This window comes from Falco cherrug, chromosome 7 (genome assembly GCF_023634085.1).
Source record: "Falco cherrug isolate bFalChe1 chromosome 7, bFalChe1.pri, whole genome shotgun sequence".
NCBI classification, from domain to species: domain Eukaryota; kingdom Metazoa; phylum Chordata; class Aves; order Falconiformes; family Falconidae; genus Falco; species Falco cherrug.
This window is the reverse complement of record NC_073703.1, coordinates 14,034,770-14,057,982: the sequence shown is the minus strand read 5'-3', so window position 1 is coordinate 14,057,982 and position 23,213 is coordinate 14,034,770. Positions and strand designations below refer to the sequence as shown.

The following is a 23,213-nucleotide window of genomic DNA, read 5'->3' as shown; positions in this document are numbered from 1 at the left end:
ATCCTGCTAAATTCTGATGCAAAAAGAGATGCAGACGTTTTTTCACTGGTTTCTTGGCCTCCTGCACTGGCCGGAGCAAGGCGACCCCTCGCCCACCGCCACCTCCCGTGAGAGCAGGCGGCCTCCGCCGGGCACCGCGCACACGGCCGCTCCGCCCGCGGCCCCCTGCAGGGCCACCGGTCACTAATTAACCTGCGACGCCTCTTTCGCAACGCTCAGTTCAACTGTTGCAGCATCGCTCGGCAGCGGGCCGCCGCCGCTGCTGCCGGTTACCGGCGGGGCTGCCCCCGCCCGGACCGCGGCCTCCGCCGCACCGTCGCCCCGCGCCCCCGGGGCAGGGCGAGGGGAGCGCGGCGAGCCCCGGGGCAGGCGGGAGGCTGCGCGGCCCTCCCCGTGCCGCCGGCGGGGTGCCGGGCGGCTCCGGTTTCTGCGGCGGATTTAACCTTTCCCGCGCGGGCGGGAGGGGGCGGCCGCCGCGGGGCGCGCGCCGGCGGTGGGGCGGGCGGCGGGCACGGGCCGGCGGAGCGCGCGCGGGCGGGCGCCCCCTGCGCGGGGCGTGAAGGGCTGAGGCGAGGCGGCGCCTGGGGCAAGGCGCGGCGCACGGCGGGGGCACGGCCGGGGGCGCAGAGGGCGGCCGCCGCCTCCCGCCGCGGGGATGAGCGCCTCGGCGGCCACCGGCGTCTTCGTCCTCTCCCTCACCGCCATCCCCGTCACGTACCTCTTCAACTGCCTGGCGGCCAGCGGCAGGTGAGGCGGGCGAGGCCGCCCTGCGGGGAGGGCAGCGGGCGGGCGGCGGCGGTGAGGGAGGTGCGGGCGGCCCCGGCGGGTATTTTTAGCGGCGGCGCAGGGAGAGGGCAGCTGCGGCCGCGGCGCTGAGCGGGACGGGGCGGGAGGCGGAGCGGCGTCGGGCCTCGCCGCGGGCAGCGGCTCGGGCGGGAGACGGACCCCGCTCCCGGGTCCCGCCCGCGTCCCCTAACGGGAGCCGTGCCGGGATGCGGCCGGGGAGACGCGAGGGGCTCCTGCCTCGAGGGCCCCCGCCTGGCCGCCCACCCCGGGACCCTCAGAACTGCCGGTTTCGCATCACCTGGAGCCTGTCCCGGCGTCCCCGGAGCTCGGGTCACCGCCGGGGCTGGCTGGCAGCGCCGAAAGGACAAACCCGCCCGGGCGGCATCGCCGGGCCCGCGGCCCCCGCAGCGCCCTGAGGCCCGGGGCGGCGCGGCCTCCCGCCGCCTGCCCTGCAAGGCGTCCGCCAACGGCGTCCAGCGCTGCTGGAGAACGCATGGAAGAACTCACCGGCCTCGGGAGGCTCCGAGCCGCACGCTCCAGGCACCCCGTAAGACGTGCGAGTTTTAACTGAAAATGTCCATGTGCCTTCGTTCTGCCAAAAAAATAGGATCCCGGGATAGACCGCAGGTCTGGGAAAGGAAGGTCTTTCTTCATGGAAAAAAAACAGTGTACTCACAGGTCTGTGTGGTATTTTGTGATCCCACAGCCCGGGGTGTTCTGCGACTTTACTGCACAAGTATTTGCTTCGTGTTTCTAAGGCTTTGCCACATCTGTGCCTTCCTCATTTTCCTCCTTCTGGCCGATAACTTTTTTTTTTGTTGTTGTTTCTCATTGCTAGAGAAATGCCGAATAACGCACACTGACTTACTTGATTCATTGCCAATGTTTATTTCAAATTGATGGACCGCGGTGAAAAGTCACTGCAGTATTAAGAGCTGTAATGGTATGAAGAAATTAATCACAGGGAAAACAGACTAGCAAAAGGTTCAAACAGTAAAATAAATCAATAAGCTAGTACTGCTGAGCCTGACTCAAAAGTCTTTGTGTATATATTCTGAAATATTTGATCTTGCAAATTTTTTGCAGTAACTTTTAAGTCACATTTCACGAAGGCTGAAATTGTCATAGTAATACTTGTTTGTACACAGTTTGTTTTCTTGACACACAGAGTGGTACTGTGTATGAAATCATGTACCAAATATTTTTAGCTTATACTTGTGGACTTAGTACCTGACTTTCCCCTCCTTTTTTTTCCCCCTGCATGAGCACAAAAGTGAAGACGGAGAAATAAAGTCTTCAGAGAACTAAATACAATTTACGCACTCCGAGCTGTAAGCCAATATCAAACTGATTTTCTTAGCTGGCATTTTCTTGGGGAAGGAGACAAATCTGCTTTGTGCCCAACTTTTTTGTGCTTTTCTCCACTGCCACTTTACATGCGCTAACGTTATAGTCCCATCTTCAGAGCAAAGGTCTTTTCCGCTGAGCCCGCTTGCATTAATTACAGACACCCCAACCCCCCAAGCAATCCTGCCTTATAGAGCTGGAGAGACCTTCGGTAGCACTTCCAAAACTGGAAGTTAAACCTAGATCCATCATAGGCACTCCACACTGCTACTCCCATTCCACAGGACTGATGTGTTTTCTTTGTGAATATGTAATTTCCTGAGTAGATAATTTATTGCTGAGGTTAGACTAAATGTCCCTAATGATCCTTTTCATCTGTGAAATCTCTGTTTCTGACTTTCACCTCTTGTTGGCCTTTAAGTTTTCCATCATTTTTGTTTATTTTTGCAGATACCAATATGAAAACTGATTTTAGTTGAACAAATCTAGACTCCGGCATATGTTATTTATCTAGCTATTTTTGTATTTTCTTTTTTTAGATGATCACGTGTGAAAAGACAGGCACATAAATTCTGCAAAACTATAAAATGAATACTATGACAGACTGTGCAATGGACTTTAAAAACAGCCTTTTAAAGTATTAAAAGTTACTTCAAGAGTAGTATTTGCATTTGAGAATAGATGGTAGGAAAAGCTGAAGAAAACAGCTCTGTCTCTTTCCCTGTCTTATGAATTCTTTTTCTTTTTAATACTGTTGCAGTTCCTGGGCAATTGTTGCAGTTGGACTGCTGGTTATGGTTTTTATTGCTCTGTTGGCTCGTGTTCTTGTCAAAAGAAAACCACCAAAAGACCCGCTGTTTTATGGTATGTCTTGGTAACAAGAAATCTAAATTCAGAAAGTGTTAATTTATATAAATTATAATATATGATGGTTGTTTCAAATTAAATGTTTAAGAGATGGCTTCAGAATCCAGTCTGGTGAGGTGCTAAGGAGCCAGGAAAGACAGACTGGGGAAAGAGGAGGAGAAAGCATGCTTCTTTTGTGCCTTTTTACTCTTCTCAAATAGGAGATCCAGCTTAGGGACAAGACAGACCTCCTGTTTGAAAAGAATAACACTCGAGTTGGGCTGTGAAACTGTTGAAATGCTGTCATACCCACTTTGTTGAGATCTTCCTTGTAGCAGGACTTTGGCACCACAGTAGACCTCTCATGAGTTGACTCATTTGGGATTTTTGGACCTTTGGCCTCCATGGCTTGGTTCTTCCTGTGATTTAATTCCTTAATTCTCCTGTTTTCATTAGGCTTCTGTGTTAATTCACCTTTGTGACACGTAAGAAAGTTCAAACCACCCCAACTCCTTGCTTGGGTTGTCTGCAGACTTGGGCAAACATTTCTATATTGATACTTTGCCATAAAAGAATAGAGATACTGATTACCTTTTAAAAGGAAACCTTAGATCTAGATTACTTTATAGCAAAAATCTAGAAGAAAAAAAACACTGCTATTTTCTGAAGTTTTACAAGATGGGCCCACAGGCAAAGCAGCGTACAAACCACCTGTATTTGCCCTCTGTCTTCCTCCTCATTACAACTCACAGGCATCTGTCCCCAGTGTCCTACACGAGGCTGGGAACTCTCAGTTCACACTGAAATAAAAGGAAATAAATAACATAAACTTTCTGCAAATAAATTTCCTGTCTCAAAGGAGTGTCTCGCTAACTTGCCTGATAGGTCCTCTGGACTGCTGTGGCTATATCAGTTTGCCTTGCTCACCTCCAAAAATGGCAGTTCACATTCTCCACTTCCTTTCTGTTGTCCTTTCTCCTTTCCAAGAGGTGACTACAGTCAAGGTTGCATACTTTGTGTGACCAAGATTTTTGAAAGACTACATAGTCCTTGCTGCAGACACTGGCTTTCCATGGAGGCTGTGCCTACAGTTCTACAGAACTGACGTTCCTAAGTTTCCCAAGAACTTTGTTGACTAACCACTAACTAAAAAATACTAAGCTATGTGGGAAAGTCGTATTGTATGTTAAATATCTGTGACCTCAAACTACGTGCATCTAGTTCAACAGATCTCTGCCTGACTGAATTTATTGGACTGTGAAGCAACTGCTGATCCCAAGTCTTTATCCCCGCCCCTCCCCCCCCTTTATCTTATTGCAGTTTATGCCGTATTTGCCTTTACCAGTGTAGTGAATCTAATAATTGGACTGGAACAGGATGGAATTATTGATGGATTCATGACTCATTACTTGAGAGAGGTAAACAATTGTTTGGCTTACAAATGTAAATAAAATCTTTGCTATAAATAACTTGGTATAGTATTTGTCACAGAAAAATAGCCACTTACACATTCAGGGTCTTCCTGGATTTGGCCATTGACCTGTCATTATTGTTATGGACAAAACCTCCACTGACTTGAAATCACTTGACTAATTTGGGAGAAATGTCATACCTTTCAAGTTTCAGTGTTATTTCACTTAGTTTAGGTAATACCATTCTGTATTAAGTTCTGTGGGAACTGAATAAACTGTACATGTTCTCAGAAAGCCATAGCTAGCACTCAGGAGAGGATGAGTACTGCAGTACCTAAACGTGTTACCAAGACGGAAACAAAAACTGCTCCTTTATTTTTGCCTAATCACTTTACTAAAAGGAATTAGAGTTAAAACTCCATGATGCCAGATACCTAGTCAGCAGAATCTGTTTGCTGCTGAATATCAACATCCACCAAAAATAGCTCAGTAAGTGCTTGATACGAAAGTCACTGAAGTAATTGAAAAGATTCCATGAACTCTAGCGTGAAATGAGTTGGACCTTACAAGGTTATACATTGTCGTCAATATATGCAATACCATTGTAGATCTCTAGGTTGCTAAATATATCTTTATTTGTTCCATGTTAAATTTATCTTTATTTTGTAGCTTTTATCACTAAAATACGGAAAAGTAGTATTTCCATAATACAGCAGAACAATGCTGACAGTCATGCATAGACGTTTTCCCTTCCATCTTGCACCCCATTTTGCAACTGTAGAAGTGATTTAATTGTACCTGATCCTACCTAAATCAGGTTTGTGCTTGGAAATGTGTATTGTCACTCAAAAACTGTACCTCCAGATTGAAAGAACATCACTTTTCTGAAATTGTTTCTTGCTGTTCATTAATTATTTGTTATTCTTCCTCTGATCGCTTTATCTACTTAAAAATAAATACTCTCTAGGGTGAACCGTATCTGAACACTGCGTATGGCCATGTGATCTGCTATTGGGATGGCTCTGTTCATTATCTGATGTATCTGTTGATGGTGGCAGCTATTGCATGGGAGTAAGTAATTTTGATTTGTGTACTGTTTTGCTTGCGTTCTTGTGCAACCTACAAAGGGCTTTCTTTGCAGTATTTAGATTTTTCTTTCAGGACTGTTTAATGTCTTAGGCCAAAGCAACACTACTGAAGTGTCATTGCTTTCAGGAATTGTACCCTTGCTAACTTATTCGTTCTCTCAGCTGAGTAAGCCTAGCAAATGCATTGAGTTGTAGTGAGTCTTCCTCACTCTGCAGCAGAGATCATAGCCCATCTGCATGCTTTGTGCTAGTTAAAAGGAAAGCTTAAAGATGATGCATGTTAAAACCACGTGTGAAAACTCTTTTTTTTTTCCAGATAACATATTTATGATAGGAATAGTGTCTTGCTTAGCATGATGATGATCTCTCGTCAGTGTCAGACACAATTTCTAGATATTCTTATGTTTCTTGCTGTTGAATAAAGAGTTTGAGAAAATATGTACTTAAATTCCAGAAGTGAATGCACCTGCTGGTAATAGAAGCATTAAAAAAATGAAATTAATAATTCATTATTAATTCTTTTATAGTTTTGTACAGCCTGTGATGTGCAAAATCATGCAGTCAGTCTTCAGATGAATGAAACATAACAGCAAATAACTGAGTATGCACTAATGCTGTACTGTTCATGTGATAACTTTCTCACACATGAATGTAGGATTTCTCCACATCCCCCTCTCAGAGGCAAGAATCCACTGTTGACTTATGGTACAGATTTTAAAACCTTTACTTACTTGGATAGAACCATGGATATTAGTATAATATTTGAGGGTGATTTGGGGTAGGGGATTTTTAGGGATGGTGCAATAATTATTTCTTACTTCCTTTTTTAAACAGACAAAGCTATAGAACCATCGGCCTCTACTGGCTAGGTTCCATTATCATGAGCATCATTGTCTTTATGCCTGGAAACATTGTGGGTAAGGACATAATTTATATGACTAACTTCTTCCTGTGAAACGTTTTCTAAATTTAGCATTAGGTTATCTATATTTTACTGCAGCATTGGTTCCTTTCTGTAATAATATGAAAGAGGAATTTTAGGAATATCAGTAGAGAGATGGAAGATATTTTGAAATTTAAATATGAGGAAGGAAAGATGGAGACCAGGAAAAAAAATCCTTTCAATTGACATTGCTCTCGAGGAAAAAAAATAGTCTTTTGTTATACCCATATGGCTTTCATCCAAACTAGGTTTAATTTAAGCAATGAGACGATAACCATGTCTTAGTATCATGAAAATATAAATTTTATTTTATATGAAATTTCCAATTTACTTAGTAGTCTGACTTTCAAGCAGCTTACGAGAGACATCCAAATCACCTATAAAAGTGAAATCTGGAAATTATTCTATTTTCAAAAAAGAATATAACATTCCTAGATTTCTGACAAAAATCAGCTCATAGCTGTGCTCCTAGAGGTTGAGAATTTTAATAAAATAATTTTACATCATTATTAGGTAGGTGGTCCTTTAAGAGTGCCACTCCCCTCAATTAAAGATTTCCTTTTTAGCAAAGCTTAAATTGATGCAAAGTTGATAGGTGTTCAACTGAGAAAAATATTCATGTGTTTGAATCCTGTAGTCAGCTTTATAAAAGCTTACTCTGGCCCTCCTTTTTATGACAGGGGAGGAATATTCATGGTGCAGCCTTGGGCCAGTCCAGTTCCCTCCTTTGTAGATATGCACCACAGAGAAAACAGCAGATTTAATGTGACAATACCTCTTCCTCTTCCCTCTAGGGAAATTTGAGAGAATTGCTCTCAAGAGCATGCCTTCTGCCTTCCTTTCTGACATAGAGAGTAGCCAGTGTAAAAGACACAGATTTTCCTGATTTACCTGGGCTGAGTATAGCTCTCTGAATTTATGCTTTGTCCTCAAATATTAGTACAGGTCTGTAGGAGAAATCAAGACTTTGGAAAACAAATGCAATATTAGATCTTAAAAAATGGATACGTTAATTTTTTCCATTTTTTAAAGAGTGATGTCTCTATTTGAAGCAGGTTCCATTAAGAGATTTCAAAGCTGTCCCACATTATAGGATTACCTAGTGCAGAGTGACAAAGGTGGTTTGCCGTCCCTGCAAAACCCCCCTAATTTCTAAAATGGCTTCTGGTCTATTGCCTCTCTGTCACCTGTGACTCTACGACTATCCTGAGCCCGTGATTTTCGACAAGATCAGTGTGTCGCTTTAACAGCGATTTCTAACACTTTATGTTTGCATTACCAGAGCTGCTTCAGGTTTGGTATTACATATATGTTTTAGCTTTTCTGCAACACAGCTTACAAATTCTCAAACATCTTATAATTATTTTTTAATAGGCAAATACGGAACAAAAGTATGTCCTGCTTTCTTCTTAAGTGTACCATATATTTGCCTTCCCATATGGGCTGGGTTCCGAATTTATAACCAACCTTCGGTGACTCACGACACTCCAGTCAAGGTAATGTTGTTGTATTTAAGGTTGGCTATTGTTAGGAAAACTGAAATATGCTTGCTGTTTCTGCTGAGTTTTATAGGTCCCTCTGTGAGCATGGAATGTACTGTAAATGTTCACTGTTACGACAATTGCTTCTTGGCTGTGTAGACACTGTAAAAATACCTATACTGCAGGATCATTTCATTATGGTGGGGTAAAGAAAAAGCAAAAGAATCTTATGTTTAGAATAAAGAACCCATTTCTAGGTGTAATTGTGTTACTACCCTCTACTCAGTTTCTGACTGTTTCAGTTTCTTAGCTGATGAAAATACTGACATATGCCAGCTTCATAAAGCACCACAAAATCCTTGTAGAAGCTCTGCAGGAAAGTATTCTGCAGACAACTTACAGATTTCATGTAATAATTTTTTGTATGTTCATTCTGCAATATTAGATTTTACAGGTAAGACATTGTACATTAATTGATATGAGAATTATTTACATACTTATTAAAATCTGTAAAAATATTTACTTAAAACTCCTTAGATCTTTGCCTTTGAATTTAGTAGTTGGGCTGTAATGAGATTAACTGAGCAATCAAAAAATGCAATAAGTTTATGAACTGTTTCATATTTTAAAAAAATCCCTGCAGTACAAAGCACAGAACAGATCTCTTAACTCTTTGTTGCTATAAGCAAGACAGTTTATTGCCACAGCACACCATATCAGTTTTAGGTAATATAATCAATTAACAGTTTTGCATCACAAGAGCTCCTGAGTCTCAGTCAGGTTCATTCTGTAACTGAAAACACAGACACAGATGAAGGAGTTAGTTCCCATTCCATAGCTAATAAACAGCCAGTGTGCAAGTGGTGTAGCCTACGGCATAGAATAACAGCAGATGATGCACTGACATTTTCCCAGAAATGTATGAAAGGTAACATTCAGTCATCCATCTGTGATTTTTCAGTAGGAAAGAGGTATAGACAGATGTTCATATCTCCTGAAGTATGAAGAACCACTACAGAATCACCACTTACAGGGAAAATCTCTTTGAAAGGCAAATTATGAAAGGCAAATTGGGGGACACTTCGGGTGCCAAACACTCTTCTACCTTCCTGTGTAGGCTTACGGGAAACAGTGTGTCCCATCCCAAAGCAGTTTGAGCTGATTTACTTAAAGGCATCACTAATTCTGGCCAGAAACACATTCTTTAGAGTCATCAGGGTAGAGAAGTTAAGTGTAGTTGAAGGTAGTGATGGCCATGTATTAGTGAGAACATCCTTTGCATGAAGGACGAATGAAGATTTCAGTTTGTTTTCATAGTACTGTGAACACCACAGCAATTGCTAGCATAGAAAATATGTGATAGACTGCTTATTTGCTGAAATATAGCCACGTCTCCTATGCTTATCAGGAGCTAAATTGCTTACCTAGTTTTGGTATTTACTTTGGTATATATTTGCAGAGAAACCTAGTTTTTAAACTCTGTTTCAAAAAGAGAGTGCAGAAAGAGCTGGTGATCTGAGAATTTAACATTGCACTTCTTAGTGAGTCCTTTCTTGTAAACTTCAACTTTGTTGCTCGGAAGGTCATAGAAAAAGCCTTGATGCCTTTCACTGGGGCCTTCTACCCTTCCTAAGTTGTTTCTTTTTTAGAAGTCATATTTTATCTTCTCAGCTAATTTATGCTCCATATCCGAGCATGAATACTTGGGTCCAATAACTGTATACCTTAAAATGCCTTTAAATCTTAACATGACTACTTCTGAATTTTTCTTATTTTTTATACAACTCCCTCAGTCCTAAATGAAGTATTGTTTTCAGGAAATAATTGTGTCTAATGCTACTATCAGTTAGCTAATCATTGTAAGTCCTGAAAATATTTAGTTCTTTCAATAGATCACTTGCAATTAGCTGTGAACTTTAACTTTTTTTAGCTATCATTATTCAGAGTTGGTATTAAAAGGTTTAGGAAGAATATGTAATAATGCTTTTAAACATGATAGTGCAAGTATATGGAAAAATACTTACATGAAAGCAGTGGAAGCAAGGGATTCATTGCTATAATATTATTATAACCCAGTTTTAAAAAAAAAAAAAAAATCGCTGTGGAGACAGTTAATGAACTTTTGGGTGTTTTCTAGTAGAGATGGCTGCATGGGAGAGAAATGGAGTTACACCCTCATTTAGAATCAAACCAAGCTGTGCTGCAGTATTTACAAAGCCCAGTAGCTTTATCTACAAGTATATCAGCTCAGAAAAGTTTAATGTAATTTACAATTCAGAATTAATACATATAAATTCAGATTTGCACATGAATTCTGAAGGGACTGACTTCTGTGGACAGATTATTCTTGTTCCCTAAAACAGTCTCACAGAGGTTATGGAAAACAGCTTTTTCCTGGAAGTGAAATTGCAAAGCGTGCCTACACACTTCCTTGCTACACAAAAGAAACAGCAGGGTTGGTGAGATCTGTGCAGAGTTCAGTGTTTGCAATAAATGGGCAACCTGTAGCAGGTCATCTCCACTCAGCCAGAGTACTTAACATGTAATTAATTTTAGCATGTATTGATGTGACTTTGCTGTGTAAAAGAAAGGCAAGGCAAAATTGCTGTGTAGCTGAGGTCTGACAGCGAAGTGCACACTCTTTCAAATTCTTGCTTCTGCTTTTAAGCTTTTCATTTTCATTTTACTTGTAAAAATGCATATATATATATGCATAGAGAAAAAAGGTGCAGCTTTTCTGTACCTTGGCAATTTCACAAACTCATACTGCACCAAAGGTTGTTTCCACTAATAGTGGCTTTGTCTCAAAAACCTCCAAGTACAAAATTTTATTGTTGCTTTCTGATTACAGTAAACATGCACATTCATTTAACATACCTTTTGAAACGAGGAGTGACATACATCTATATAAGCTTCATACTTAGACAAAGTGGAAAGAAAATATATCAACCCTTCAATTTTCCATTATCCTTAGGTAGTCTGCATCTGAAAATGACTTGCAACTCGGCAGCCATGGGAGGCCTTTGTCCTTCATGGGACTAAATACTAGAATATAGACATTCTTTGCAAGTAATACTGTGAACGTTCCTACACTGGTACTGTAAATACTGTGAAGTGACACCATACTGCCAAAACAGACCTGTTATTTGTGTTTGAAAAATAAAAAAGCAAAGGTGTCACTTTCTTTTTCTGAAAAAGAACCTTTAAAAGAAAAAAAAAAAAAGCGTTTTATGAAAGGACATGGCCTCTGTGTAAAATAGCCTTATTTTTGTTAAACTACAATTCAGATCTTGCAGTTCTTACTCAGGAATTGTGCTTGCAAGATTGGTTCTCCTGTTTCAATAACTTTATTGTGAGTATCTTGATCCTGAGTGCTTTTAACTATGCCTCTACATCCTAATTATTGTTTTGTGCTTTGGAGACAATTCCACAAGTGTGTAACAGGAAGGAAATCAGGTTTTTCTTTTGCTGTCTGCATGACAACACATGGCTAATAAAAAGGAAGGGGAAATGAGTAACATATAAATGGGGAAGTTTTCCCTCTGAACTACAGAAAGATACTTTGGCATTCTTATAATTTTGTCTGTGACTACATAGTGATGAAAATGTACCTCAAACTATTTCCATGAGACTTTTTAAGTTTTACCACGTGAGCAAAGAGATTACTTTGGTTTTTCCAAGCTATCTTCCTTGTTAGATACCTATGTGGCCTTTGCTACTGTAGAATGTGAGCCCCTCACGTCTGCCTGTGCAGTGCAGCAAGGGGATTCCTGTTCTGAGGCTGAGGAAAGGAGGTACAGAACAGATCAGATCCAGATGCCAAGAAGTGCTTCGGTGCCCATCAGAGGAGTCCATAGCATACAGTAATGAATTAAAGGAGGGTTTTCCATGTGTTCCATACATGCACACACATATTTCATTCTCTATTTCTGCATTACATATTAAGATACATTATTTGCTCACTGAACTCAGCAGAGAACTCAGCTACCCACAGAAAAGCTTTTATTTTGTGCCAATGATACGCCATTAATTTCAATACCTGTCACAGCCTGCTGAAAACCACCATTCACTATCAGTAATAAGATAGACCCTTTTTTTGCTGTCCCTGCAAACAGTCCTTTTACAAAGCGTATTAGATTCAACTCCAAATGTTTGATACAAACCTACATTTCCAAAGCTTTTCTACAAAGGGACATTCAGGGAAATTAATTCATTCCCATTAACAAAAGACACAACTTTGAAGAAGTTAGTTATGCTGCTCTAAAGCCTTATGTGATTGCAGAGTTAGCGTTCATTTGATTTAGGTTGCTTTGAAAGTCACTATCAGTAATAAGATAGATCCTTTTTTTGCTGTCCCTCCAGACAGTCCTTTTACAAAGTGTATTAGATTCAACTCCAAATGTTTGAGACAATCCTACATTTCCAAAGCTTTTCTACATAGGGACATTCAGGGAAATTAATTCATTCCCATTAAAAACCCCACAACTCTGAAGGCGTTATAAAGCCTTATGTGATTGCAGTTAGTATTCGCTTGATTTAGGTTGCTTTGAAAGTAAACTAATCTGTATTGAAATGGCTTTAGTTAGATCCATCCATTTCTAGGGTTTATTCAGATTAATTTTCCTCACTACATCCTATAAAGTCTGAAGTCACCTTTTCTAAATGCGGAAATCTGTGTCTCTCTGAAATCAGTGGATAAATAGGGTAACGTAACTGAGAATTAACTCTGTCTATCATAATTTTTCACCACTTATCCCTTCTTGTAGTGACTGATCTGGAGTTAAACATGTCATGTGGAACTGGGATGTACTCACTGCACATGTTCTGTGTTGCAGGTGGTTCAGGAAGTCCAGAAGAAAGGACTCCTAAGACGACCAATAGATTTAATGTTAGCTGCGTACCTCATTCTAGCAACGGGGTTTTGCATATTTAGGGGCATGGTAAGTTGAAGATATTTTAATATTCTGGCCTTTAATTTTTAAGTCAGATGTTTAAATTTGAAATCATTGTGGCTGTGTGAAAAAGTATGTACATTTTGGTTAAGGGAAATCCTGTAACTTTCAAGGTTGGAATAGGCCTTAGATATAAAAAGGACAAATTGATTATTTATGATAATTAGTGGTGCTTTGCTTCTTAATTTTGTCCTCTCTAAAGTGTGTTTTTCAGAAGGAGGTGCACAATCACAAGTATAAGTAGCATCCCAAGTGCAGATCAACATGACTTAAAACTGTTTTCATTGGCCTGGTGTTACATTTATGGCCAGGAACACTGAGACAAACCAACTAAATTAAATCTGTATTCATGTTTTTCTAAACAGATGCATAGTTAAAAGTATATAGGAAACCAAGTTAATTTATATTGCATGAGATACAGGACAACATTTCCACCTGAAAAAAAATATGTCCACCTTACCTGAAAAACACATGTTGTTTCTATTACCAAGAGCTGATTTTTTAAAAAATGTTTGCTTTTAAGCATAGTTGGTTGAATTAAAAATTCTGGGGGAATGGATCAATACTGAAAATGCTTGAAGTGGATAAATCCAGTAGTAGGTAAATCTAGTCCTTTGTCAGCTCTAAAGCATTTTCTGTCTTAAAGCAGAAGGGAAGTTGTGTATCATTCAGTGAACAGAGCTCAAACGTTCAGGTGTCTTAGACCACCACTTGCATGCTTGATTTGTAGATCTGATCCTGTCTAGAATAATTCTAAGAGGTGATGAAAAGTACCCAAGCAACATTTTATTTACCTAGTGCAGACTGTCCTTTTATAGTTCTGCTGCTCACATTATTCTGTCATCTTCTGCTGTTTCTCTGAAAACTTGCTTGTCAACAACATTTTTTTCTTCTAACTTGTCACAGACTGCTTTATTTCTTATAAATCATGCTCCTTCAGAGCACCACTGATGCAGGTTAATCAGCTGGTTTACCTGTAATTTCACTGTGGGCAATGTTAATCTCATGCTCACTTGGTTTGCAGTCCCACTTCTTAATTTCTCAGAGGATTTTTTTTTTGTTGATTTTGAGAGTGTGGTCATTATTTCCTTTACCAAATGGGAACTGTTTACTGGCCTTACCTACATGCAGAGATCAATGGAACATCTCTGTGTAAGCTGCAGTAACTGTGATTTTGTGATAAAGCTAATAAAACATAATCCATTATAGTCCACTCAGACCTGCTTCTTGGATGCCCATGTTGGAAAAGAACAGGGAGGAATATCCACTGTTTGTAAACCTTTTTATTTCCCACTCAAAGTCACACAATGAATACGCATGAAATTAAGTCGTGCAAAACTTAACTGTTCAGTCCTGTAACTTAGGCATTTACGGTGCTTCGCCATAGAACACTTAGCAATCCATGTCAACAGCTGTCACTCTAACTCAGAATAGTATTTTTTGTTTTAAGGGCTACTATGGAAAGGAACTGCTTTTGCAATTGAGTCCATTTTTTTGGGGATTTTATTCTTTCTATAGGAATGTAAAATCCAATAATTTCTCCTTTGCTACTCTCTTTTAAAAATTATTATTATTGCGAGTAACACCCGTCTCTCTGCATTGCTCTCCACCGCTACCTCGCCACAAAGCAACTCTCTTCTTGTACTACATCCATAGCTTGCTATCCTAAAATTGGATGCTTAACCTGAAGTTTCCCATTTGAGCAATTTTCCATTGGAAAGTTCACTTGCTGGGATTAAAGTCTGTTTTTCAGAGCAAATCAATAGCAATTATACTTTTATTGCAGCATAGCCAACTGACTGAATTCTCTTCAGTCAAAATCTTTAAAGCAGGCTGTCAGTATTTCCTCACAAACCCTCTGAGTAGGAGCTGAGAGGAGGCTGTATTTCAGTTTTGTATTTGGTGATCAAGTGGATCACCTTTGTAGTGGACTTCTAGCAAGCCTCCAGGCTAGCAGTACTGCAGGCCACTAAGTAAGTATCTAGGGCTGGTAACAGGTTAGCTCGTTTTTCGAACAAATTTGTTGTTCACGGGAAGTTTTAAAAATTCTTCTTAGATTGCTCTGGATTGCCCTGCTGAACTCTGCCGGCTATATATTCAACTTCACGAGCCTTATATAAAAGATCCTGCTGCCTATCCTAAGCTTCAGGTAAAGCATTGACTGTGGAGCATAGAGTGTTAAGTGACTTGTTAACTGGCACAAATATGAAGCTATGGGTTTCACAGGTGACAAGATCAATAAGGGAAGTATTTGTTCACAGCAAGTTAAACAGTATTTCATATTTCGTACTACAGCCATTACAAGGTACCAACTCTTGTGATAAACTCAGATTCAAATCAGTTACTTAAGAGTTACACATCCCAGTTACTCAGGCTTCTTTTAATATAGTCCATGAAACAGAGCTGCATGCTTTTTATCATCATTCTCCTTCCTTAGAATAAGGGCAAAGTAGACTTTCAGTCTGGAATAATGGACCAAAAAGGGGTGTAGTAGGACTAGATTCCTTAAGCTGATGTTACGCTTCTGTCACCAGTGACACTCCTTGAAACATAGCACTTTCTACAAACCCTATTTACACAAGCGTTGCAGAGGAGAGAATGCTGTTGCTTTAGTTTTGTAGCACTTGCAAGGTTGCTATTCTTCTGCAACTTTGGCTGCTACATGGGGGCAGGGCCTGAAGCAGTAAGAGGATTCACGAGTGAGGCAATGAGCAGAAACCAAATATATCTCTGTTTGACCTGTTCTTTCTGGGAATGAAGGGGTGGCCTGGGTATATCTCATACTTCCCAACTGAAAGTGCCATGGAGCTTGAGAAATGGACGCTCGTGTTGAGTTAGGTCAAGCCACGCTTATTGGCATGGTCTCAAGATGGCAAAGGTTAGTGAAACATGTCCTAGGATGAAGTGGATTTGGATGTGGGAAAGAGAAACAGGCATCAGTATTAGCGGAGGCCTTAGGGTATCTGGATCCAGTCAACAGCATCCAGGTATGAAATTGTTTTCTCAAAGAAGTTATAGCTGCATAAAGGCCTGGGAATCATCGCTGCCAGGAGTGTAGCTTTGAATAGTCACAAGTCCTCAGTCAGCAGTTGGCTAATTTTGAAATGCATCTCCCTCACACTACAAAGCAACTAATACTTCTGTTTAAAATGCAGATGCTGGCATACATGTTCTACTCTGTGCCATACTATGTGATTGCTCTGTATGGCCTACTGGTGCCTGGTTGTTCCTGGATGCCTGATTTAACCCTTATACATGCTGGAGGACTAGCTCAGGTATTTCTTTGTAAAATGTTCACTCTTGAATTACAAGTTAATAAGTAGAGATCTATGGAATAAATATGGGGCCCAGGGCCTGATCTTCCCATGCAGGTTTTATGCCATTGTAACTCAGATCACCTTTTGTATCTATAAAAAAAAAAAAACAAACTAATTTAAGGGAGTGGAGAATCAAACCTATTACTTGTCTCTAATGACTGCGTTCTTGCTTTAGGAGACTTCTCTCCTGCAGAATCTTTTTATTGCGCTCATTTAAACCTTATTAAGCACAATGCACTCTTTAGCTGAGACCATGAAGGAGGATTGTCTTAAAGCTGTAACAGTCAACCATGTAAAAAAGCACCAAGCACAGCAAAACAGTACAATGCATTGTTTCCATAATATGTGTTGGCAATCTAGGTAGTTTGAAAAATATAAATGGAAAAAGTATTCACTAGTCACAGAAAACGGACAATTATGTTGATAGAACACGGGGAACCTCCTGGGCCACAAACCACAGCAACACTAAGACATGTTTGTGTTGCCAGAGGCAGACCAATGATCATACATTCTCAACGCATTTTCTTCTCAGTCTCTTAACGAACAACTGTAGTTAATTACTAGATGGTGCTGACACTTACGAGAAGACTGACTGAAACAAAAAAAAAAATTCAACAGCAACTAGTAAATGACTTCTTATGACATGTAGATGACCACTGAACAGCTGAGATAGAGGGACAATTGATTTGTGCTGTATGTAGGAAATGAAACATGCTCTGATCATCCAGACAGTGCAGAAAATACGCACATAATACTGCAACAATAATGCAAATGTAGGGACACGGCAGTAAGTGTAATCTAAATACCGCTATTACACAAACACAGAGCAGTGCTTTATTCCTCAGGCCTGAGATAACAATCCGTGGATACCAACCACAATCCAGCTTAACTGCCCAGTAAGGAGGGGGGGGAGTGCCATTTCATTTTCTGTTTGTGAGCAGTAATGGAGAATATGACTTTTTTTTCTAAAGAGTTTATAGAGAACCTTGAATTACCAAATGATGTCAAAACAGAATCTGGCAAACAAGGAGGTTTAGATGCTCAAAAGGTATCACAAATATTATACAACTGTGTTTAGCCTAAATCTAATCTAAAAAAAAAAGCACAAGCCAGTATCAGGAAACTCTCTCTGACAGATTACTCAGGTTTCATGAATTCCCCAGTCAGTCAGGAAAGAAACCGCTCCTTCAAAGACTATTTAGCACAAGGAAAAGTTACCCAGAAGTCAAGAGTGTGCTATCACAATCTTGCAAACTTAACTAAAAGCTCAGCATCCCAGATCGGAGGTGATTCTTGGTTGGTTGGGTTTTGGTTTGTTGTTGGGTGCTCGTGCCCTGCCCCGCCCCCCTTAAATATTTCCCATAACAAACACTCACTTTTTTCTTTAATGGCACATTCTGCCTTTGCGCCTTTTGTATGATTAATACATGCAACATTTTGTTGCTGAAGTCTAAACCCTCTCTGTTGTCCATTTGGTTTGGCTTCAGGAGAATGCCAATTTACACATTAGACAATGAGAAGAAAAGCTACTGGAAACCCAAAGCTAACACTCAAAATTCCCCATTTTACTCTCTAAAGCTTGTCCTAGACACAAGTGAAAACCATGGGCTGACAAAAACTGATTTAAAGAACTGTACATTGCTGTACACTCTGCACATTTTATCCTGATTCAAAAAAAGTTTCTTTACATTTGGGAGGGTTTTGTTTGGAGTTTACTTTAATGCACTGCAGAATGAACTTCAGTCATCCCACAACTGAAGATGATTTAATTTGATTTGGTGAACTGTGAGCAACCTGGGATGAAGAATGTGTGAGACAGTGAATTGATGACTCATGTTATTTTTGGTTTTGGTCACTTTGAGACAGAAAACACATTTCCAGGTTTGTCTACTGTTTTCTCAAGTTAAAACATTGTAATTCATGATTAAAGCATATGTAGTTTACTGAAACACATTTTTTCTTCTATTATGCACAAAGGTCCGATACAGGTAAATACCTAACAACAAAACAGTGAGCATTGCTACCCTGGCATGAACACTGCTCCTACAGATGGAGACTGTGAGATTTTAAGTATTTTTATTTCTATCATTATGAAGTATTAACTTTTTTTTTTACAAAAACCAGGTGTCAAAATACCATGTGATGCATCTAAACTAAGAACCTCTAAAAGTGCCTAGCCTTTCACACACAGAGAAATATTTACTGTTTTTCAGAATTACATACAGGTCTCAGCTTGTATTATTCTGTTACTAACATTCAGACTCCAAAACCAGGTTGTGACCCTTATTAGACTTCAGGAGCTTCAGGAAGAGCTCTTTAAATGTCACACGGCTAAAGTACCAGGAGCTTTGATTACACAAAAGGGTTGGAATAGCCTCTGAACTTGATTAAATTGCTATTTCCCTATGCGAGTGAGCTACATGAGAAGGGATGAAGAGCCATAACCCTGCTATCCAAAACTATTCTGTTTCACCAGCTCTGCATAGTCTGCTTCCCTGTTCTCTCAGACATAGAAAGTTTTCCCTCTACTTCTCCATCCAAGTGTTTTCCTTAATCTTGCAGTTTCTGGTGGCTAGCTTCTGCAGTGCCTCTTGTCTACAAGTGAACCTAAACCCAAGGAACATGCTTTCTAGGTTACTGCCTCCCCACTCTATTTGATGGTTTCTTTAGGCTCACAAGACCTGGTCCAAACCCCTCCAAAATAAGTTGGAGTCCTTGCCTGACTTTAGTTGCTTTACAGAGAAGGTGCAGAGCGAAGTATGACTCCTAACCTTTTCCGGGCCCTTCTCTGCCCCTAGCTGGAGGCTTTCTGGACTGCAGGGTAAGAAATATTTGAAGTTTTGCCTATGATTAGGCTACAGGCAAAAAACACTATAAAAAAAATAATCCAAACCCAAACTATTTCATACAGACAAGAAGCTTAATGAGTAGCAGGCATACACAAATTCCAGTTGAGCTGCACCACGTCTGGCACCAGGCAGCTTCCAGTTTGTGTGGGATGGCCTGAGCAGAAGGCCGACGGAGGCTTCGAGGTTCAGAAAGGCTGCATGTTAAAACATTAAGGCTACCTTAGAAGTTTACCTGCAGCATCTCATTTGGCCAGTTTCTCAGCCAGGGTTTAGGTGTCTGATCTTTAAAATTCTCTAATTAAGAGAGGGTTCAATAACAGAAAGCACCAAGGCATGGCTGATTTGCTAAGAGAACCTGATTACAGTGAGTAACAGAACAGACTCAAGGTTGCTCTCACCGCAATGCCAGCCCGTTTATTGCTCAACAGGCAGAGAGCGCTGCAGGAACTGACAGCTCTGGTCTTGCTGCTTAAAACTATGGATTTGGTGCAAGTCTGCCTGGTACTTAGCAAGAGCAGGACTGGGCTACTGGTGAGTGGCAGACCTGCTTGTAAGACACACACCCTGCCCCAAGGGAGGGAGAAAAAAAAAAATGGCAGAGTACTGTCATAGAAAGCAAACACATGAGATTAAAAACATAACACAATATCCACAGAGGCAAATGAAATAATAATAATAAAATAATTTAACAGACCTACATATCCTCCTTGGTAATGAAAGGAAAAAAAGCAATTGTGTTATACTGAAAAAACAAGTCACATAAACAGTAACTTCATTATATGGTGCACTATTAGCTAGTCAAAATCTTCATTGGCTACAAATAGAACAAAATGTTTCTGCTTTTTCTTTTTATAAGGCGCAAAGCTCACTAATGTGTCACAACTCTTGTAAGAGACAAGACCACACAGTAAGGCTTAGATCTTCAAAGGCAGCTAGGAGGCTGCGGGAGCTCTGGGTCTCTCAGAAGCAGCCCCTTACTGCTCTTTCTGACAAGGCTTACTATGAACTTATGATGAATTTACTATCAACTTACTATGATGCACAGCTGGCCATTCTTGGAGACAGGCAGGCCTTGCAGTCTTCCACAGAGAAGTACATAGCTGAGCATCTTGTTCATCCCGGAAGAGGCTCTAAAATACTACCAGGAGGCTGTTAGCATGTAGGAAAACTTCAGGCAGACCCAGACCTCCTATCTGAAGCCTGACGGTGGCTGGCTGGCTGCTGAGGAAACTGCTGCCTCATGTAGCAAGAGGGCTTTGGTGCTGAGCACTCATACTCTGGCTGCCTGGGCTGAGGTGGCTGCCAAGGCGAGGGAAGGTAGCAGGGGTCTGAGCAGGAACCACCCAGGTGCCAAAGGCAGCTCCTGCCTGAGACAGGTAAGGACAAAAGGGCTGCAAGAGACAGGCTGAATGATGAGGCTGATATAAAAAGGCTGCTGATAGCATCCCCCTGAACATCTGTTTACTCTGTAATACCTATTTACAGCAACATGCTAAGTGGCACTCTGCTGAAGTGTGTTTGTGTTTGATTTCTTTGATTACTCCCTTTCCTGACTCCAGCTTGCTAGATCAGCTCTCCCTATTCAGTGGAGGTGATTAGAATCACCTGGAAACTTGATTTCCTTTTCTGTTTTGATGTATGGTCTCAGCCTAACCTTTTGCTAGAGGGGGGTGTGTTAAAACACCTGCGCTGTATTTCACTTTCTACTGTGCTAACTGTGAACAGAACTGTGTTCTTCGTGAGTCCAAAATAACTCCTGCTGAAGCCAGAACAGAGGACGTGATTTGGCCATAGTGTACTCCCCTGCATTACTAAATTCCTGGTGTCCCTTTCTCCTGCTCTGCTTAAGATCAAAATGATTTTTATCTTCTTGGACCTCCTCCACTGCTAACTAGCTAAATAATCATTAAAAAAATAAATAAATAATGGACACACAATAGTTAATGTGAATGAGCTGTGGCTTGAAATAGCAGGTAACAGATGGAGACAAAAGACAGCGACTATCCTGACGCTTCTATCTTTAAATGTTTGTTTATGCTAAAAATATGCTTCAGCCCAGCAGGCTTGTCTTTGCTTATAACCTTCACTCTAAACTTAACCTATACCCAAAAGCCAAATATTGCAGACAGTTTCTGAAATCGGGAGTTCTGGGATCAGAATCTGGAAGACTGGGATTAAGATTTAAAAAAACCAACCAAACCCAGAGCTAACACAGCTTCCAAGATTTTTTTTTCTAACTTTATTCCGAGGGAGTGTCTGTCTGCTTCCCGTTGATGGCAAGGACAACATTCCTAGGTAGGTGGGTGCAGGTCCTGCCCCCACTGCTGTGCTGCAGTTCAGGAGTGCCGACCTTTACGGTGATGCACGCTTCAGCGGCCGTTTGCCTGGGGAAGGATCGTGGACCCTGTTGCATGACTAATCACTCAGAAGCCAAGGGTGAAGTCCTCTACCTGATGTAAAGATCAGTGCCACCACATGCATAAAGTGAACCTCCTACCATGCCACTGCTGGTTCCGTTTATGCCTCTTATGCCAAGATATTAATGATCTTTGTTCAAACTGTATTTTTATACTGAGGTGCAAAAGTATGATGGAAATACCTGAAATAAAAGGGCTGGCTTGGAAAATGTCACTGGAGATGCATACTTGCATGCAGATTATGCCATCTTTCCAAAATACACATCAACTTTACCTTTTTTTAATATATACATTATGTACACACCACAGGCTCAATTTTCCCATATCGGTGCTTCTCTTCATGCTCGAACTCCTTACATCTACAGAGTCCCTGAAGAAGCAAAACAGTTTTTCCTGATATTGAACATAATGTATGGGATTCTTCCCCAGCTGCTGGCTTACAGGTGTGTCAACAAGCCAGAGTTTTTTATGAAAACAAAACAAGAAGAAAAAACAGAATAGCACAACTGTTTTGAGCTCCTCTTTTTGGCTATGTATATAATTGGGCTGGGATGTAACTGAACTGCTCAAATGAAACCCAAATGAAGCGTGTAAGGTGTGTAAAATTGTGTAATGTTGCACGGTCTGTTTTGTTTATCCTACTCAAAAAGGGAAAATAAAGATGACTGCCTTCAGTACCACTTCGCAACATTTTGACTTTGTGCTGCAGTGGAGCTGCTAGTTCACGGAGCTATTTTTAAGTAAGCTGCTTTGACAGTTTTAGAAATACTGCATGAAGTTAAATAATAATAATGATGTCAGTGTTTAGCCTCCACACACTGAGGAACATCAGTGCCAGCAGTCCCTATACAGAGCTACTGTAGAACGTGAAGGTCAACATTCTGAAGTGTGAAAAATTAACATACATAACTCTGTCACATGCACATGTTTTATTTGTCAAAAAGTATGTCTTGTGGGTCAGCCTTGTTAAAAATCCCAAGAAATCTTTTAAGAAGCAATCAACTCCATATATGATCAGCAAGTCATAGTTTTGTTAATTCCTTTAAGGATTCACTTCCGCAAGGACTGCTCATCTGCTTGAAGTTAAGCACGTGCTTAGTAGCACTCCTGAGCTGGGCACGGAGGGCTCGTTGCCGTGAGCAGCGGCGCCTTACACCGTAGCATGCATTTTTGGAGAGGAGGGGGTTTGGGCCACATTCTTCGCAGCTACTTTTGCTAATGCTGCTGGGTCATAAACAAGTAGCAGCAAATACAGTTACCTTGGTTTGTGTAATTTATGTTTCTGTTTGCAATGGCAGCTATTTCTATGCCTTCTATGTGTATTTATATTAAAAGCGGTGCACTTTGCACCTTTCTCACAGATGGAATTGGCTGATCCATTGTAACTGGAAAGACGTTATTTTGGGATCTTGACTTTCGGGCATTTTGATTTAGAGAATTTTAATTTTCTTTTTAAACCTCATCAGTAACAAGAAAGCATCAGCTCATGCGCATGTGTGTTGCACCCTGCACCAGCAGAGCAGCAAGAAACTGATGCTTTAACGTTCCCACTGAACACTGAGGTGCAGCTCACAGCAGTGCTCAGGAGAGAACCCATGGGTTTACACCTCCAGCCAAGGGGGCAGGTCCAAACTCACCACAAGGCATCTCATTAATGTTTCTTGGCGACAAGGAATTTAGGGATAGCTTCCTCCAGCACCCAGCCTCCCTGGTGTGGGCTCCTTCTGTGTACGCTAGAATTCGGGATAGCTCCATCCCAGTACATCTTCCCAAGA

General features: G+C 41.0%; 1 protein-coding gene across 7 annotated transcripts; it reads left to right on the top strand.

Annotated features, from left to right (window-relative positions):
- The first annotated feature begins 487 nt into the window (after positions 1–487).
- On the top strand, positions 488–22,115 carry TM6SF1 (transmembrane 6 superfamily member 1). Of its 7 annotated transcripts, none has more exons than XM_055716851.1 (10): positions 495–747; positions 2,894–2,997; positions 4,300–4,397; positions 5,359–5,462; positions 6,314–6,396; positions 7,797–7,918; positions 12,739–12,843; positions 14,912–15,004; positions 16,011–16,130; positions 21,271–22,115. In XM_055716851.1, exons 1-10 carry the CDS (start codon positions 656–658, stop codon positions 21,478–21,480), a joined length of 1,131 nt encoding a protein of 376 aa, XP_055572826.1. In that variant the 5' UTR covers positions 495–655; the 3' UTR covers positions 21,481–22,115. The 7 variants fall into 7 exon arrangements, with proteins under 7 accessions (XP_055572828.1, XP_055572832.1, XP_055572826.1 ...); XM_055716852.1 differs by having other exon boundaries at positions 502–747; positions 21,748–22,115; XM_055716855.1 differs by lacking the exon at positions 495–747 and adding an exon at positions 835–1,333.
- The last annotated feature ends 1,098 nt before the right edge of the window (positions 22,116–23,213 follow it).